The following is a 17,306-nucleotide window of genomic DNA, read 5'->3' on the forward strand; positions in this document are numbered from 1 at the left end:
CTGGGGCAAAGTGGCTGGGCCTTGAAACTCTCCTGTTGACCAGTCCCTGGATGCAAACAAACTGCCCCTGAAGGAGGCGGGACCTTGGGTGAGGCAATTTCCTTTCGAGGAGGCTACCCTCAAAGCAGAGGCTGTCTTCCAGCAGCTGGGGGATAGATTCTGCCTTCCAGGACTGGGGTCTGGGAGGCACCTCACAGGGCCACCCACAGATCTTAGCATATATGAAGAACTTAGTAACTGTTGTAAGAGGAAAAGGAAAGCTTACTTGATAAATGATGCTGGAACAATTTACTGTGATGACATGAGTGACATACACGATTAGACCTTTACCTTATGTCTTACCACTACCTGAATGTCAGATAGATTAAAGATTTAAATGACAAAGAAAATAAGAAGTATAGGTAAATATTTATCAGAGAGAAGGAGAGGGAAAGACTTAGAAGAAAGGTAAGATGATGCTAAGGAAATATCAATAGATTTGATTACAGAAAAACAACAAAACCTGATATTCAAAATCGCACACAAAATTAAAAGGCAAAGAACAAACCAGGAATATATTTGCAATAAACAGTGCCAAAAGTTTTAAAGAAAGGAGCTCCTGTAAATCAGAAATAAAAACCCAACACTTCCATCAAAAGCACAATGAGATACCACTTGATACCCATTAGGATAGATGTTATAAAACAGCAACAGAAGAAAACAGAAAGTGTTAGCAAGGATGTGGAGAAATTGGAACCCTTGCACATTGCTGACAAGAATGTAAAATGGTGCAGCTGCTGTGGAAAATCATATGGCCGTTCCTCAAAAAATTAAACATAGAATTACCATACGATCCAGATCTTCCGCTTCTGGCTATGTACCCCAAAGAATTGAAAGCAGGGACTTGAATAGATATTTCTACCCTCTTGTTCATAGCAGCTTTACTCACGATCGCCAGAAGGTGGAAAGGACCTAAATGTCCAACAACAGATGAATGGATAAAGAAAATATGGCATATGCATACAACGAAATATTATTGGGCCTTGAAAAGGAAGGAAGTTCTGATACACGCTACAACATACCAACTGTCAGGACTGCTAAATGTCAGAGACGAATCTTGAGGACATTATGCTAAGTGGAGTAAACCATACGCAAAAAGACAGATATCCTATGATTGCACTTGTATGAGGTACCTAGAGTAGTCAAATTCATAGAGTCAGAAAGCAGAACAGTGCTTATCAGGGGCTGGAGGTAGTGGAGAATGAGGAGTCATTATTTAATGGGTACAGAGTTTCTGTTTGGAATGATGAAAAAGTTCTGGAATGAATAGTAGTGATTGTCACATAGCAATGTGAATGAACGTAATGCCACAGAACTGCTCATTTAAAAATGGTTAAAATGGTAAATTTTATGTTATGTTTATTTACCACATAAAGAAAAGAAAAATACCCCAAGATATAAACTTGAAATGTGAGTGCTAAAAGATATAAAAGGGCAATTAACAAAACAACTAGAATAAAATGACCTACAGGTGTATAAAAATATTTAATTTCATAAGTAATTTAAGAAGATATAAATGAAAAGATCAGCATATCATTTGTCATCTATAAAACTGGTGAAACTATTTTATGTAAATATTTAATTATAATCTTAGTCTTATGGCATGGGGATGCTCACAATGGTAGTATAAACGTGTGCAAACTTTCAGGAAAGCATCTTGCAAACTATGCAAAAGAAGTTTCAAATGTTCACATTCATTGACCCAAATCCAACAGTTAGGAATCTATTCTAAGGGTGTCATAGGAGATGCAGGCATGTGGATAATGGCAGACGGCACCCCTTGAACAAAGAACTCCGTGCAGTGAGGGAGCCAGCTCTGTGAATATTTGTAGCGGGGAATGCTGTGTGCCTGTTGGCATGGAGTGAGCATTCCTAACACTCAGTTAGGGATGAGGTCAGGAAGTGAGTGGGGCCAGATGAGGGAGGACCTGAAGGCCACAGTAAGGAGTGCGGACTTTACCGGGAGTGAGCCGGGAAGCAATTGGAGGCTTCTGAGCGGAGGCCGTGATCTAATCTTTATAAGGAGCACTGGCTACTATTTGCAGCAGAATCTATTAAGGGTCAAGGGAGGAAGAGGCACGGGTCACTTAGGAAGGGATTGCAATATCCAAGCAAGAGAAGGTGATGGCTTGGACTCGTGAGATTTTGTTTTGAATGTCGAGCTGATGGACTGGAGGTGGGATGTGAGATAGAGACAGGAGTCAGGTGACTCTAAGGGTTTGATCTGAACAGGAGGGTGAATGATGGTCCTAATTCCTGGGACGTACAGCACTGAGGGAGGAGTAGGTTTCTGGAGGAAGGAATCCAGGGATTCAGTCTGGAAAGGTGAAATGTGAGATGCCTGTTAGACACCAAGTGCAGATGTCGTCTGAGCAGGTGGAAGGATGAGTCTGGAGTTCAGGGGAGAGGACAGGGCTGGAGATACTAATTTGGGAACTGAAAGCAGATGGAGAGTAGTTAAGCTATGGACCACATGAGATGGTCTAGGAAGTGAAGCAGAGATGGAGAAGAGCACCGGGTGCTCTAATATTTAGAGGTCAGAGAGGAGGGAGCATCAGCAAAGGAGACTCAGGTAGAGCAGTAAATAAAGGAGGAGGAAAACCAGGAGGTTGTGGTGTCTAATTATTGTAGACAGTACAACAGTACAACTTTTTCTACAAATTGGCTACAAGCATGCGTGCAGGTTTCGTTTCAAACTTGCTGCGAGGACAGAGGAGTCTAAGCAGTCCAATTCGAAGAGTTCTCTCAAAGACATTAATAGGAAGAAAGGAAGAGAGAATGAGAGAGAGAGAGAGAGAGAGAGGGAGGAAGGAAATGAAAGAAAGAAAAGAACGAAAAAAAGAAGGAAAGGGGTCAAATAAATGTCTTGTTCAAGACAGTGTGACCTCTGATGGACGGTTGGCTGGGTCCTCTTGGTAACTGCGTAGAAGAAATCTTAATCTGATTAAAATCTACCAGATTTGATCAAGCACACTAGTTGTTCCCCAGGAGCAGCTAGCGATTTATCACAGGCAAAATGTCCCAGACCGGGTTTTCACACAACTTTCTCCAATACCTCTTTTTCACTGAGCGAATGTTTCAAGTTCCATCTCAGCTGTGGTATTTTGTTTTGTATTGTTTTGACAATATCATTAATTGAACATGTTACCTCTTTACAGTTTTTATAGGAAGTGGAAATTAGGAATAATTAGGAAATTATCATGAATGTAAATTAATCTTTAGAAGACATACACAGTCACAATTAGCAGCTATATTTTTACACACATTGATATTGTTTGTTTATGCCTGTTTCCTCCCTTAGGCAAGGATATCGAAACGAAACCTCACGGCGACCAGGGCAGCGGTGGCAGCGCATGTGCCGGGAGGACCTGGGCTTTCAACTTGTGCATGTCGTGTTCTGTTTGGGCTCTTTTGTTTATGTCAAATAGGAAGAGGTGTAAGTAAAAGACACCCAACGACCTCCTTGATTTCTGGCCAGAGATCTAGAGCTGTAAGACCCTAAGACTAGAGAATTAAACTCTGCCTGGAGAGTCACTTAGATGCTTCCCAAATTCCAGATATAGTTTTTTGCTGAACCTATCTTCTTGTGTATTCCAAGGTCGAGATCAAGTGTGCTTTCTCCTCCAGGTTTTGCTGCCGGTCGCTACAGGCATGTAGTGAGAAACCTCCAGGTGTTCTCTGAGAGCCCCACGCTGTCCAATGTTCCTGACGTGCCGTCTATAAAGCCAGTGGACAGGTACCATTTTTCTGGGAGGGATTTTTAGCATGTTTCTACTTATAAGGTATACTGCTCGTTCCCTCATTGTGGGCTGGTCATCGCTAATTAAATGAAATTTATTTTTAGAAGTGACATTTCAGTCATGGGCATGATAACAGATTTGATGTATTCAATTAGGTAAGAGAACTGGTTCTTATGGAAACTTTGACAATAATGACATTGCCGTGATCAGTACAGGGACTCAGTAAAGGCACTGTGTGTATCTAAGCAGCCTCCTGAGTGTCTGTGTGTAAATGTATGTTCAAGTTCCTGTAGAGTTATCATGACACTAACAAGTGGAGCTCTCTACACATCACAGTTTAAATGTTTCCCAGAAGGTTCACAGGGCAGCTGGAATAGTCCCAGGCTTCAATTTGTGCAAAAGCACTCCCCTGGATTCCACTTATTAGGGCATGATTGTAAAGTTTTCCTGAGAATTCATTAGCTTGTAATTCCAGCTGTAACTCACAGCTTTCCATATTCAGCCTCACCGTGATAGTGTGGAGGAACTCTTATCATCTGTGCCCGGATTCCGATAGGTGGGCCCAGGTGAAGAAGTATTTTTGCTCTTTCAAAAAGGATCGTTCTTTCCATATATTTTGGATGAATATGTCAATCAAGGAAAGATTTAAATTAAACAGCAATAGTCAGCTAAGTTTGACCATTGTCATAGTCATGGTCATAGCTTGTGAAATTCAGGGTTTGGAGACGGAACACAAAGTATAAAAAGGGACCTTATTGTATGCTCATCAGAAAAGAAAACAGTCAAACTGGTCCACAGAATTCTGAAACAAGAAGCCACAAATTGTGAAACAAATAGGCACCGTCAGATTTCCCTCATGGGCGTCACTCAGTCATATGTTGTGAATTCTCTTTCTGTCAACCCAGGCTCAACAATCTGTGTTCCTCAAGTCATCTGTTGCTGGACCCTGGAGTCCTGGAGTCCCGAGTGTCAGATCCCCCCGGTGTGTGCTCTGGTGGGCACATCAGCTTCTTCTAGGAAGGCTGTAAGCATGGATCTGTTCTCTGTATCCCTCTCTCAGGCTGCACCTCTCTGATTTTCTTCCAGAAGACCTAATCTCTGGCCAGTAGCTTCTGGCAGGGACCTTCAGGCAAAAATGAAGGGAGCAGAGAAAGCATGTGTTGATGACAAGGCAGGGCAACTTCTTACAGAGGCCAACATTATCAGATGGAGGAGAGTGGAATCTCTATGGGGGTGAGGTACATAAGTGCATGGGTCCCTGTAATTGTTCCATGAAGACTTAACTGGTAATTAATCTGAGGAGAAAATGGATTAATGGGCAGTGAAAACACTGAGGAATCTGTTATGTAAAGCGTGTGCCACAATGGCTGCCAATTGACATAAGTGTTGTAAACCAAGGAATAAAATATTCTTATGGGGCCGGCCCGGTGGCACAAGCGGTCGAGTGCGTGCGCTCTGCTGCGGCGGCCCAGGGTTCGCCGGTTCGGATCCCGGGCACGCACCGACGCACCGCTTGGCAAGCCGTGCTGTGGCGGCGTCCCATATAAAGTGGAGGGAGTCGGGCACGGATGTGGGCCCAGGACCAGTCTTCCTCAGCAAAAAAATAAATAAAAATAAAAAAAGGAGGATTGGCAAATGTTAGCACAGGGCTGATCTTCCTCTCCAAAACAATATATATATATATTCTTAGAGGCCAGTTTGTTGACAGTCTCTGTGTTGGGCCGTGCACTTGACTTGGAATGTGCTCTTCCTGACTCTGCAAGAGGATCCAAATTAGTGAAAACTTATTCACATTGATAAGACTTTACCAATAGAAAACCGACATGAAATCATCTTTCTAATTTATCAGTTTACCCCACAATGTGGGCCCAATGAGTAAGGCAGTGCTTAGAATGTCATTGAGCACACGAAGAAAATATGGAGCACGCTCGTTCTATCTCTATGTTTTTCACATTCTTTGATGCTTGAGAGTGCCATGTCATGGGTTCTGAGATGGCGGAGCCAGCCTGTGGTGTACCTAGCAGCCAAAAAGACACAGGGTCAATTTTGTTCTTCTGAATTTGGAGCTCAGCGTCAGAAAACAGCAACATCAGAGAGCTGTTGCTCTACATGAGTCCAGGTGCCTGAGGATAAGAAAGCGTCATAGTGTTGGCCGTGTTATTCATCAGACTAGCAGCCCTTTACATGGCACAGCAGAAGGTACCATGACAAACATTCAGCATTTTCCGTTTTTGTTAGAAGTGAGGACTCTCCTATCATTCTACTAATTTGTTTAGAATTGTCTATGGTGATAACATGTCTCAAAACAGCAAAAAAGCATGTACGTGAATAGACCCCGTTCAGATGACTCACTTAGGTTTTCGCTGAGATAATGACTGTCTACCACTGGGTGGAATAGGCAGAAAGCAAATAAGGACTTTTTACTGTATCGTGTTGACAACAGACTGTTATTCAAAGGTCATTTCTCTTGCAGGCTACCAATTCTTTCTCTCTGTTATACATATACCTTTAAAAGTTTTTAATATCTCTCTGTATGTACGTATTTTAAATGTGCATAGAAATATAGAGTTATACAAAATTCTGACAAATGAAAATTCTAAAGCTTTAAACTTTAGTTTTTAAAATATAATTTTATCAAGCAAATTAAAAGACAATATTCTTCTACATGGATTTCAACCTCTTAATTTGAACATCAGGAAGAAACATAACATTTCTATAGACAAGAAACTAAAAGTAACAATCATTGTGAGTTGATGAGGGACTTGTGCTGTCTTCTTTTTGTTCTGAGGAAGATTCACACTGAGCTGACATCCGTTGCCAATCTGCCTCTTTTTTTTTGATTGAGGAAGATTAGCCCTGGGCGAAGAACTGTGTCATTCTTCCTCTCTTTTGCATGTGGGTCGACACCACAGTCAGGCTGACAGGCGGTGTAGGTCTGTGCACGGCATCCGAACCCGCAAAGCCTGGGCCGACGAAGCAGAGCACGTCGAACTTAACCACTACGCCACAGGTCCGTCCCCTGCTCTCTGTTTTCAATCAAATTAACTTTCTCAGAATGTTCTAGTTCAATTACTCCCATTCACTATCAGCCTAAGCTTTTAAAGCAAAGCAGGAACCTTGGAAATACATATTTGGCCCATGTCCACGAGTAATACAATCACTGTTGAAATTGAAGTGACCTCCAAAATGGCCACTACACTTCAACACGCAGGAGCTCTGAAAATGAGTGCGGTGGCTGCCTGTCGGCCAAGACTCCCCAGTCGGTCGGTGGTAGATGCTCTGAGGCTCATTGGTGGCCCCTGGGTCCCAGTTGGGGGAATCTTCCAAACACAGAGGGGTTCAGACGCTCAGTGGCTAAAACGAATGACAACTGTCAGCTGCACGTAAGAGAGAAGCCAGTTATTTTCTCAAATAATACGCAGCTCAGGGGGAAGGAGTCAAGGCTGGGGCAGTGACTCAACAAGGTCCTCACATGTTGTCTGTGTAGCTTGTTGAGGGGCTGGCTAACGGGTCAAAGGGGCCCCCCGGGCCAGCACATCTAGGTTCAAGACAGGAAGAAGGAACAGAGCTGTGCCACCTGTGTCCTTTCTCCCTTTATCAGGAAGGCAAAAGCTGTTCTAGAAACCCTGAACACACATCCACTTGTATCTCATCGACCAGAATTGTGTCATGAAAAGCCTGGAAAGAGGAAGCCTGCGAAATTATTTTGCTGCCCCCTCCCCCAAAGTATAATTTTAGAAGAGTCCAAAGGAAAAACTGCAGACAGATGAGCAATGAGCACTGTTGGCTTCTATTGGCACTTTGCCTGAGAGGGAGATTGGAATCACCTCCTTCTCCCCATGTGTTTGTGTAATCTCATGTGGTGTGCAAGCCAAGCTCACAGGGGCAGGACCTCTCAGTCCCCAGCACGGGTGGGGGTGGGGTGGTTGCTGTGGGAAGTGACAGTCACAGGCTGCAGAGCCCCTAGTCCACATTCTCCTCATCCTCTGTGATGTCACACTGGGACTTCTTGCCTTCCACCCTGGGCTGAGGCTTCTGAGCTCACTATGGCCTCAGCGTTCGCTGGGAACATAGGGCTCTCGGAGCCAGTATCAGGGAGGGAGCCTGTGGGCACCAGAGGTCCGGCCATGCGGCTCTGGGAGGATGGCATGCCCCTCACGAAGGGGCGCCATCCCCCGCCTCAGGTCCCAATTCCCTGGCTCGTCCCGAGCCTGCTCGCTGCCTTCAGTGGAGTCCTGCTGGTCGCTGTCAGTGGACTCTTCTTTGGTTTCCCGTGAGTCTCCCACACAAGCCGGCAGGTTTCTTACAGAGTCAGAAAGGAAGACAGATCATGAGAGTCCGGACAGGGGAAGTGCAGAAGAGGCGTCAGGGAAGAGAGGATATTCTAGGCAGTGGGAACCAATGTGCAAAGGCACAGAGGCATAGAGTGCTTGGTGCCTTTGGGAGCTGTTGGTGGCTAGGAGTATTGGGTGACATTTGGTGGAGCCTCTCTGGGTCTGTCACCGCCCTGGCTATTTAGAGCAGGCTTTGAGGTCTGTGAGTCCGGACCAGGTGGAGTGAGTCCCGCGCGGAGCTTTGGGACTCCAGGGTCAGCGCTGAGTCCTGCTCTGGTCTCAGTTGCAGATGGCTGGCCCAGAATGGGGAGTGGGCCTTTCCTGTTGTCACAGGACCCCTCTTCGTCCTCACCTTCGGCATTCTCATGTTTCTAAACATCTCCGACCCTGGTATCTTGCACCAAGGTGAGCTCTCGGGCCCGTGGGAGAAGGAGGTAGCACCCTAAAGGGTCCTGCGTGCAGGGAAGATTCCTAAAGTGCTCCTCCCTTGTCCCCTCCTCGGGCCTCAAGACCCCGTCACCCCACATCCCCTTCACTTGGGCCCTGCTTCTGTTGCTTCATTTCCCAAGCCACCGAGATGCGGTACAACAGGATTCTGGAGGCTTTCCAGTTGCCTTGGAGGCAGGGCCAGGGCAGGCTGGGAAGAGAAGCCAGCTCTTGGCAACCACTCAGTTGTGTCTTCTTCCTTCCCACTGCACACACTCCTTACATCACTGACAGTTCCAAAGGCCTGCGTTCTCACAGAAGTCCTCTGGCTGGACGTCTACCTTCCCTTGGACTGCCAGCCTCTCTGAGTTTGGTCAGCTTCCTCAGTGCGGACTAGGATTCCCCTGCACACCTCCTTGCCTAGGCCAGTGATGCTGCGGGGCGGCCCTCACCCCGGCAGCAGCAGTGTGACGAAGGGCTCCTGCCGCTGCCCAATCCTCTTCCCATGCCAGGCTCCAACGAACAGGGCCCCAGGACGGTGCGTGTGGTTTGGGCGAAGCATATAGCCTTCCGCCTGCAGTGGTGCCCACAGTGCTGCTTCCACCGCCCGCCGCGGACCTACCACTGCCCCTGGTGCAACATCTGTGTGGAGGTGAGCGCCCCTCTCATCTGCCCCCTTCTGGCCCACACCCCCACCCGCTCTGCACCTGCCTGGGACCAGGAGGCCCACTTGCACAGGGGACCAGTAGCAGACCTCAAACCACTTCCGGGACTGCTAAGGCCAAGGGTGGCAGTAACTCCCAGCCACTCTTGGTCACTCATGCAGCTCACTGCCTCCCTGCCTGCACCTGTCCTGGGAGGCTGGCCCCTGCCGACCCAGGTGCTGACACGCCCAGGAGCATCGACATCTATGCTGAGCCTGGTCAGGCCAGGGGGAGGAAAGGCACCCCTGTCCTATCCCAGGGCTGGCTGACACTAGATGCCCAAGGGCCCCACGGCTGGCTGTAGGCCTGGCCCGGGGAGCTTGACCTGTCCTCTTCTGGTGTCCAGAACGCTGCCCCCTCTCCCTCTCGCTCAGGACTTCGACCACCACTGCAGGTGGGTGAACAATTGCATAGGTCACCGGAACTTGGGCTTGTTCATCCTGCTCCTCCTGTGCCTATGCTTGTACTTGGGCTCCATGCTTGTCACCTGCATGGTCTTCCTCCTGCGCACCACCCACGTGCCCTTCTCCATTGACAAGGTCATCGCGTATCCACCAGGCTGCAGGGTCCACTTGGCGAGCTGTGGCTAGGGCGAGGACAGCCGAAGGGCGGGGTCCCGGGGGCGGGCGAGTGGTGGGCGGGGTTAGAGAGAAACCCCCTGGGGAGGACCAGTCTGGACCAGGGGAGGGTGGTAGGGTCCAGGCGATGGGTGGGGCTAGGAGGCACTGCGGTGCGTGGGCAATCTAGCGGGGTCTTGGATGGAGGACGCTGAGGGCGGCACGGAGACCAGGTCGGCAGGGTGGGGTGAGGTTTACCAGGGGTTGGTGGGTGGGGAGAGGATGGACTGGCTGGTCGTGCGCGGGTCTGTCAGGGCCGGAGTCGGGGTGAGGGTCCGGGCCCGGGAGGTCCATTGTGGGCACAGCTCCTTAGCTCGTGGGCAGCATCGTCGTAGTGGTCCCCGCTGCCGGCTTCCTGGTGCCTCTCTTGGTGCTTCTGCTGATGAAGGCCAGGTCGATGAGCACCGCCCAGCGCTCCTACGAGGACAAGGTACGCGGGTCTCCGGGGGCGCCACGAAAGCGGTCTCTGGGCGGTCACCTTGGGCCTTCAGGACCTCCACACTTTCCGCCCTTTCTCCCCCGCCCTGGTCCTCATGGCCTGACCTCCCTTGAAGGTGCCTCGTGAGGCCTTGAGGCCCAGATTCAGCTCAGATCTCACCTCCTCTAGGGGCTCGGGGCTCCCTCTCCCTCCCAGGTGCACTGCGTCGAGGGCCTAGTGAGTGCTAGGCTGCGCATCCGTTATTTTGAAGGCCGGGCATGGAGGTGAGGGAGGCCCCATCCTGCGCTCCTGTTGATAAGGCCCCTGAAGTCAGAGAATCTCCCGCCCTTCGCCCGTGCACATTGAGAGAGGGGCCTGCCCTGTGCTGTGCAGCGCAGCGCAGACTCAGAGGGAATGGAGAGTTCAGAGAGGACCGCGGTGTAGAGGGTTTGGGGGCAGAAGGCAGAGCGAAGGGCGTTGCAGGTGAGGGGCACAGCTTGCAAAAAGGCAGGGAAGCCGGAAAGTTTGTGGAATGTTGAGGATGCTGAGGGGACAGTTGTAATTGGAGCAGAAAGTGGATGGGAAATCAAGTGGACTGCTGGGCTCGGGCCAGATGGAAAAGGCACGAAAGTCAGCTGGAGCCTTCTCTTGGTGCGGTGGAAACCTGGAAGGCAGGACAGGTTTTGTTTTTTTATTTAACATGGAGTAAAATTCACCAATTTTTAGGTTTTGACAAATGCATACAGTCCTGCAACCACTTCCATCATTAAGATTTAGAACAGTTCCATCACCCCCCACAATTCTCTGAAGCCCCTTTTGTAGTGGGTTTCTCCCCATACTTGTTGCCCCTGGCAACCACTGATTTGTCTTCTATCCCTCTTGTCTTTCCTTGTCCAGAGTCTCGTGTGGATGAAATCATAGCCTTTTGAGTCTGGTGTCTTGCACTTAGCATAATGCATTTGAGATTCCTCCACATTGCTGCCCGTAGGAGTTCTTTCCTCCTTTCTCTTGCTGTGTACTATTCCCTCATATGGATGTACCACAGCTTACTTATCCATTTGCCAACGGAAGGATATTTGGGTTGTTTCTGGGTTTTGGTGATCATAAAGAAAGTGGCTATAAACATTCGTGTACAGGCATGGGAAGATAAGTTTTCATTTCTTTGAGTCAATTCTTAAGAGTGGCATTGCTGGGTTAGACAGTAACTGAATGTTTAACTTGATAAGAAAGTGCCAAATTGTCTTCCAAAATGGCTGTACCCTTTTGCATTCCCACAAGCAGTGCATGGGAAATCCAGTTGCTTCTGCATCCTCATTAACATTTGGCATTGTCACCTTTTTTTGTTTTCTGATTTTCCGTTGTAGCTAGTCTAAGAAACGTGTAGTGGTATCTCATTGTGGTTTGAATTTGCATCTTCCTAGTGACTAATGCTGTTGAGCATCCTTTCATGTTCTTATTTGCCATCTGTATATCTTTGATTAAATGTCTGTTCCAATCGTTTGCCCATTCAAAAAATTATGTTGTCTTCTTAGTATTAGATTTAAAGAGTTCTTTCTATCTGCTAGATTCAGCTACGTGTTTTGCAGTCTTTTCACAGCCTTTGACCTTATTTTCTTGCCAGTATTTGTCCAAGATCAGAAGTGTTCAATTTGGATCAAGAGCGTTTTCAGTTTTGTCTTCAATGGCTTGTGTTTTGGTGTTGTAATTAAGAAATCTTTGCCTAAACCGAGGTCACCAAGATTTTCTCCTATGTTTTCTTCTAGAAGCTTTATAGTTTTAGGTTTTCTCTTTAGGCCTCCTATTCATTTTGGGTTAAATTTTGGATATGAAGCAGGGTATGAGTCAAGACTTATAGTTTTGCGTGTGGGTTGTTCCAAGAGCATTTGTTGAAAAGACAGTCCTTTTTCTGTTGAGTTGTCTTTGCACATTCCTCAAAAATCAATTGACTATATAGATGTGGGTGTATTTCTGAACTGTCTCTTTTGTTGCCACTACCACACTGTCTTCACTGGTAGCTTTCTATGAAGTCTTGAAATGACACAATGTGACATCTCCAACTTTGTTCTTTTTTTCAGAGTTCTTGTGGCTATCCTAGTTCCTTTGATTCTCCATATAAATTAAGAATCAGCTTGTCAATTGCTAGAACTAAGTTTGCTGAGATTTTCACTTGGATTGCATTGAACCTATAGACCGCTTTGGAAAATGGACCTTTTAACAGTATTGATCTTTTAATCCACGAAAATGGGATACCTCTCCATATTCAGGTCTTCTTTGATGTCTTTCCTTAGTGTTGTGTAGTTTTCAGCATATACAGCTTGCATACCTTGTGTTAGATGTTTTCTAAGTATTTCCTTGTTTTTTGTGCTCTTATAAATTTTTTGCAAAATTGAATTTACATTTGCTTATTATTGTTAGAAAATACAGTGGACTTTTGTATGTTTGTCTCGGATCTTGGAATTTTTCTGGATTGACTTATAAGTTCTAGTAGCCTTTTTGTTGATTCTACCTCAAAATTCATGTCATCTGTGAATAAGGACAGTTTCATTTCCCCCTTTCCAGCGTGTCTGGCTTTATTTCTTTTTCTTGTCTTCCTGCACTGTCTCGGCCCTCTGCTACAGTGGCAGGTGGAGTGGTAAAAGTGGAGATCCTTGCCGTGGGTTTCCTTCAGCAGGACAGGGACTTGAGTAAAGGCTTTTTTAGGAAGACTGTAGTGGGCCACAGTGATGAGGGAGGGGCTGGAGACACCGAGGCAGCTGAAAGGACAGAGGAGCCCTCTGTGCCCACCTCCTCCCATCCTTCCCATCACCACTCCATCGCTCCCCCCGTATTTGGTTCACAGCTCCCGTGTGACGCCTCTGCTCATCCCTTCCTCATCAGCCCCCTGTTGTCTGCATGCCTTCTCTCTCCATCCTCAGTCCATCATTTCAGCCTCTCTTGGGCAGCACTGTCCCTTCCCACATCCTATGGTTCTTCAGCCTCGGGTCGGGACCTAACCCTGCGCCCCCTGCTCTGCTCCGCATGGGGTTCTTCTAGTCCGGGGTCTCCACCCTTAAGAAGCCCGACTGGGGTCTGCACTCTGTGATTCACCAGGCAGGGCTCTTTCCCATCACCTGCAGATCCCATTTCAGGCATCCTTCACACACCTCCACTTCGTTCCCTTCCCGCCTGCATCGCCTGACCGCAGCTTCTGCTGGGGCCACTTGCTTAGTGGTTCATAGTAAGGGCTCTGGAGCCAGACCATGTAAATTCACTTGCCAGCTCCACAACATGCCAACATGGAGATCTTAGGAGTACTGCTTGGCCACCTGGTGCCTCTGTTTCCCCATCTGTAAAAGGAGGCCGCATGGGTTAATATGTGTAAGACACATAGCACAACGGCTGGTACAAGTAAGTGTCCTAGACTTTGTTGTTGTTATTATTACCGTTCCTTGGCATCATCATTGCCATGTCTTCATGTCTCTCTCATCTTACAAACAAAGCAAATCTCCGTTAACGTCACAGGCCTCCACTCCAACTGTCATACTCTCCCCTCGGCACAGCCGGAGTTTCTGACAGAGTTGGCTGTGCTCACTAGCATCGTTCTTCACCTTCCTCATCCCACTTTAGCCTCTGTCCTCACTGTCACGGTGATGCTGCGCTCTCCACGAGGCCACAGCCAGCGGGCAGTCCTCAGACTGATCTTTCCTGGCCGCACACAGCCCCATGGGGAACGGAACGCAGCTGCCATGGGCCCTGCCCCAGGCTCTCGGGGTCCCGCTCCCTCTGCTCACCTGGCTGATGCTCCTCGGCCTGCACCGTGGAGTCTTGCCCTAGGCTGCCTGCTCTTCCCGCTGATCCCCTCTCCCTGCTGCTCTGCCACCCCCAGCTGCCCTCTCCACCCTGAAAGTTACGACTGGCTTTGTTGTTCATGGTGTGTCCTCTGTCCCCAGCGCAGTGCCCGGAACATTGTTGAAGCATCAACATATTTATGAGCAAAGAGTGAACCTGCAGACAAAGGAATGCATGCGGCTTTGGGAGGAAGAGAAAGAAAGAGAGAGAGAGAGAGAGAGAGAGAGGGAGAGAGAGAGAGAGAGAAGCCTGATGCCATAAACCCTGGGGAAGAACCGAGAGAGCAGAGGCAGCAGGGAGTTGGGCAGGAGACAGGACAAGAAGACGCCCACTTTGCTCTGGGCCTGTGGAGGGTGAGGGCGTTGGAGACTCCCAATGGGAGCAGGAGACCCGGGTCTGGAGCCAGTGAGAGGGGACAGTGTGGGAAGCTCAGAGCTGCTGGCTTCCGTTCCCAGCTGAGAGGGGCCATGTGGGGGAGCACGGTGCTCTGCTGTCTTAGTCAGTTCTTACAAATTCCTTCAACAGCTATCATTCCTTGAAGCACTGAACAATCAGCATTTTCCTATGCTCCATATACATCTCATGAATGAAAATATATTTCTCTAAATTTGAAATTTTGAATGTAAATTTAATCAAAGTCTTTTAAGCTTTTAGTTTCCCTTAAATGCTTTAAACACCCTAAAGGACGCAGAACTCAAACTCTCACAATGGTTGCTGTTGGTTTTGGCCAAAATGGGACATTCTGGAGCTGTCTTGACTTTTCCTCCCCCAGGGCTCAGCTGCCCTGCCTGGGGTCCTGGTTCATTTTGGTGGAGAATAGTGTTGAAGATCAACGTCTTTGTGACAGGGGCATGGGACACAGGAGAGCTGGTGGTGGGCGGATGTGCTCCTGGGCCCCTTTCGGTCGTGACCAGCACTTTGTAGCTAGGGCGCTTGAAGTCGGGGTGAGAGTCGGCCTGCGCTGGGGAGGAGGAGGGGATGAGGCTGGTGGGTGGAGGGCGGGGAGGACGAGAGCTGGGTCAAGAGTGTCCAGGAGAGGACTTGAACTTTCATCTTGACCTTTACTGCACTAGGCGCTCAGGACTTTGAACCCCGATTTCCGGGGCCATGTGAGTTTGGGTAGGAAATATGATTGGGCCCGAAAGCACTGCCCTTCCAGATAGTGAAATTCAGTGAAGGCACAAGTTTGGAAGTAATGAGTGGTGGGAAAGCAGAGAAGTAGGGGGAGCGGGGTGTGGAGCCGTCTTTGGAGCAGCTTGATAGAACAAGGCAGATCTGAAAGCATATTTGGAAGGAGGCAGCAGGAGGATGTGTGTGGCCAAAGGAGACAGAGAGGGGGAGGATGCTGCCAAAGGGGGTACCAGGTGGTGCGGGATCCCTGAGGCGGCAGGAGTTGGGGGTGCGGGGCCAGGGGTCGCGTGGAGAGAGCTCCTCGGAAGTGGGTTGGGGGAGGCCTTGGCTGACCCTTGCGGCTTCCCCGCCCTTGGAGTCTTGCTGCAACCCTGGGCGGAGCTGACCGGCTCAGGGAGGGCAGTGGGGGCGGCCTGCCCAGTCCTGCTTGATCTGAGCTCCTCTTCCCACCCTCGCCCCCTCCAGTACCAATACCTACATGGACACAACCCTTTCGACCTTGGCTGTGGCAAAAACTGGTATTGGACACTTTGTGCAGCGCTGGGACCCAAGTGAGTTGGCAAACCAGAGGCCTGAGTGGTGGCCCTGGGGCTGGTGGGGTGGGGTGAAGCTGGGTCATCTCACCTGGCCCCTTAGCAGAGCTCCCAGGTCCTTCCGCTCATTCTTCCTATTGTTTTGGGATTTTCCCCAGGGCCTTGTGGGAGCATTTGGAGCCCCCACTTCCTTGCCTCTGTGGGTTCTTGCCCCAAGAAATGGTGTAGAGGGCATTGCAGCCTGGATGAGACAGGCCCCAGCTCCCCGTGGTGCCGAGCGCTGGGCCTTGTCCTGCCTAAGATGAGGGGCACCAGGCAAGGAGGGTCACGACCACCTCCATCTGGCTTGTTGCTCCCCAGGTACATGTCCGAAGCTGTCGGGCTGCAGAGAGTGGTGGGGCCTGACTGGGTGCCCACGCGGAACCTGCACTTCCCGACGTGCCCCTCCATGCCCATTCCCGAAGCCCTCCCTGGGCTGGGGTCTGGCCGCCAGGTCCAACCTCTGGATCTGTACCAAGCAGGGCAGGATCCTCCAGGGAGTGGTGAGGCTGCAGCCCTCCAGGAGGTAAGGGGTGTGTGTGTGTTTGTGCCCACACATGCGCATGCGCCCGTCGTGTTGGGAAAGGGCATCTGAAGATTGTACAGGTTTAGGGAAAGCCCCCCTCCATGTTTTCGCTGTGCTGAAGCTGGAACACTCCAAGCTCGAGGGCGGCGGATCATAGGCCAGCGGAGCGTTGAAAGTAGAGTCACAGGCCTGCGGACTACACCAGGGGTCCCTGGAGAAACAAAGAGAAGAGACCACACCACTCACTTGCTCGTTGCCCTTGGGCCAGTCCCTTACCCTTTCTGGGCCTCAGTTTCCTTAGCCATGAATGAGGACTGAGACTAGGCCAGTGGGCAATAATTTTGGGGGGCGGATTCATTTATTTAAGGGCAACTTTTAACCTGAAGCTCAATGTTTGAAACAGGTGGCAGTGGAGCTTTAGGACTGCTGCGGGGAAGGTAATTCACAAGCCCCGCCCACAGGGCCCCTGCAGTGACATTCTGTGGGTCCTGCCCACTCCCTTGGCTCTGCCTAGGGGGGTGGCACCTTGGACAGTTTCTTGCTCCCGAGCTGGTGGGTCATGCGGTGTGGGGCCGGCACCTTTGGAGAGCTGACCTCCTCCACTCTGTGTTTAGATCCACACCGGCCGGCCCAGTGTGGCCCCTGCTGCTCAGGCCCCAGAGGCGGCTCGATCTGCCTCTCACCCATTTGCACTGGGAGATGCCAGGAGACCCGGCACCTGAGCCTCACCCCCTGAGCCGCGCGTGGAGGCTCTCTGAGCCCTATCCTTGCCCAGTCCCCTGGCGGGAGTACCGAGACCCCTGAAACCACATTAAACACCCTTTGCCTGCCTCCTACAGCTGCCCTGCTGCACTGTGTGTTGGTATCAAGGGAGTGGGGCGGTGAGGGGGCCTCTGGGGGCTGAGACAAAGACCCGGGGTGGGGGCAGCCAGGGTTTAATACTGGCTGGCTCTGCGATCTAGTGCAAGACA

General features: G+C 49.6%; 1 protein-coding gene across 1 annotated transcript; it reads left to right on the forward strand.

Moving 5' to 3' along the window:
* The first annotated feature begins 7,892 nt into the window (after nt 1–7,892).
* Nucleotides 7,893–17,057, forward strand: LOC131414594 (palmitoyltransferase ZDHHC19-like). Its single transcript, XM_058555604.1, has 8 exons — nt 7,893–8,052; nt 8,397–8,518; nt 9,052–9,191; nt 9,618–9,790; nt 10,185–10,290; nt 15,703–15,788; nt 16,131–16,335; nt 16,950–17,057. Exons 1-8 carry the CDS (start codon nt 7,907–7,909, stop codon nt 17,055–17,057), a joined length of 1,086 nt encoding a protein of 361 aa, XP_058411587.1. The 5' UTR covers nt 7,893–7,906.
* Nucleotides 17,058–17,306: the final 249 nt, after the last annotated feature.

This window comes from Diceros bicornis, chromosome 15 (genome assembly GCF_020826845.1).
Source record: "Diceros bicornis minor isolate mBicDic1 chromosome 15, mDicBic1.mat.cur, whole genome shotgun sequence".
NCBI lineage: Eukaryota > Metazoa > Chordata > Mammalia > Perissodactyla > Rhinocerotidae > Diceros > Diceros bicornis.

Bases quoted from the DNA above. Each gene is read 5' to 3' on its own strand.
- LOC131414594 (XM_058555604.1), top strand. From the start codon at position 7,907: ATGCGGCTCTGGGAGGATGGCATGCCCCTCACGAAGGGGCGCCATCCC. The intron at 8,519-9,051 runs GTGAGCTCTCGG...TTCCCATGCCAG, and splicing joins CCCTGGTATCTTGCACCAAG to GCTCCAACGAACAGGGCCCC. The intron at 9,791-10,184 runs GTATCCACCAGG...GCTCGTGGGCAG, and splicing joins TCCATTGACAAGGTCATCGC to CATCGTCGTAGTGGTCCCCG.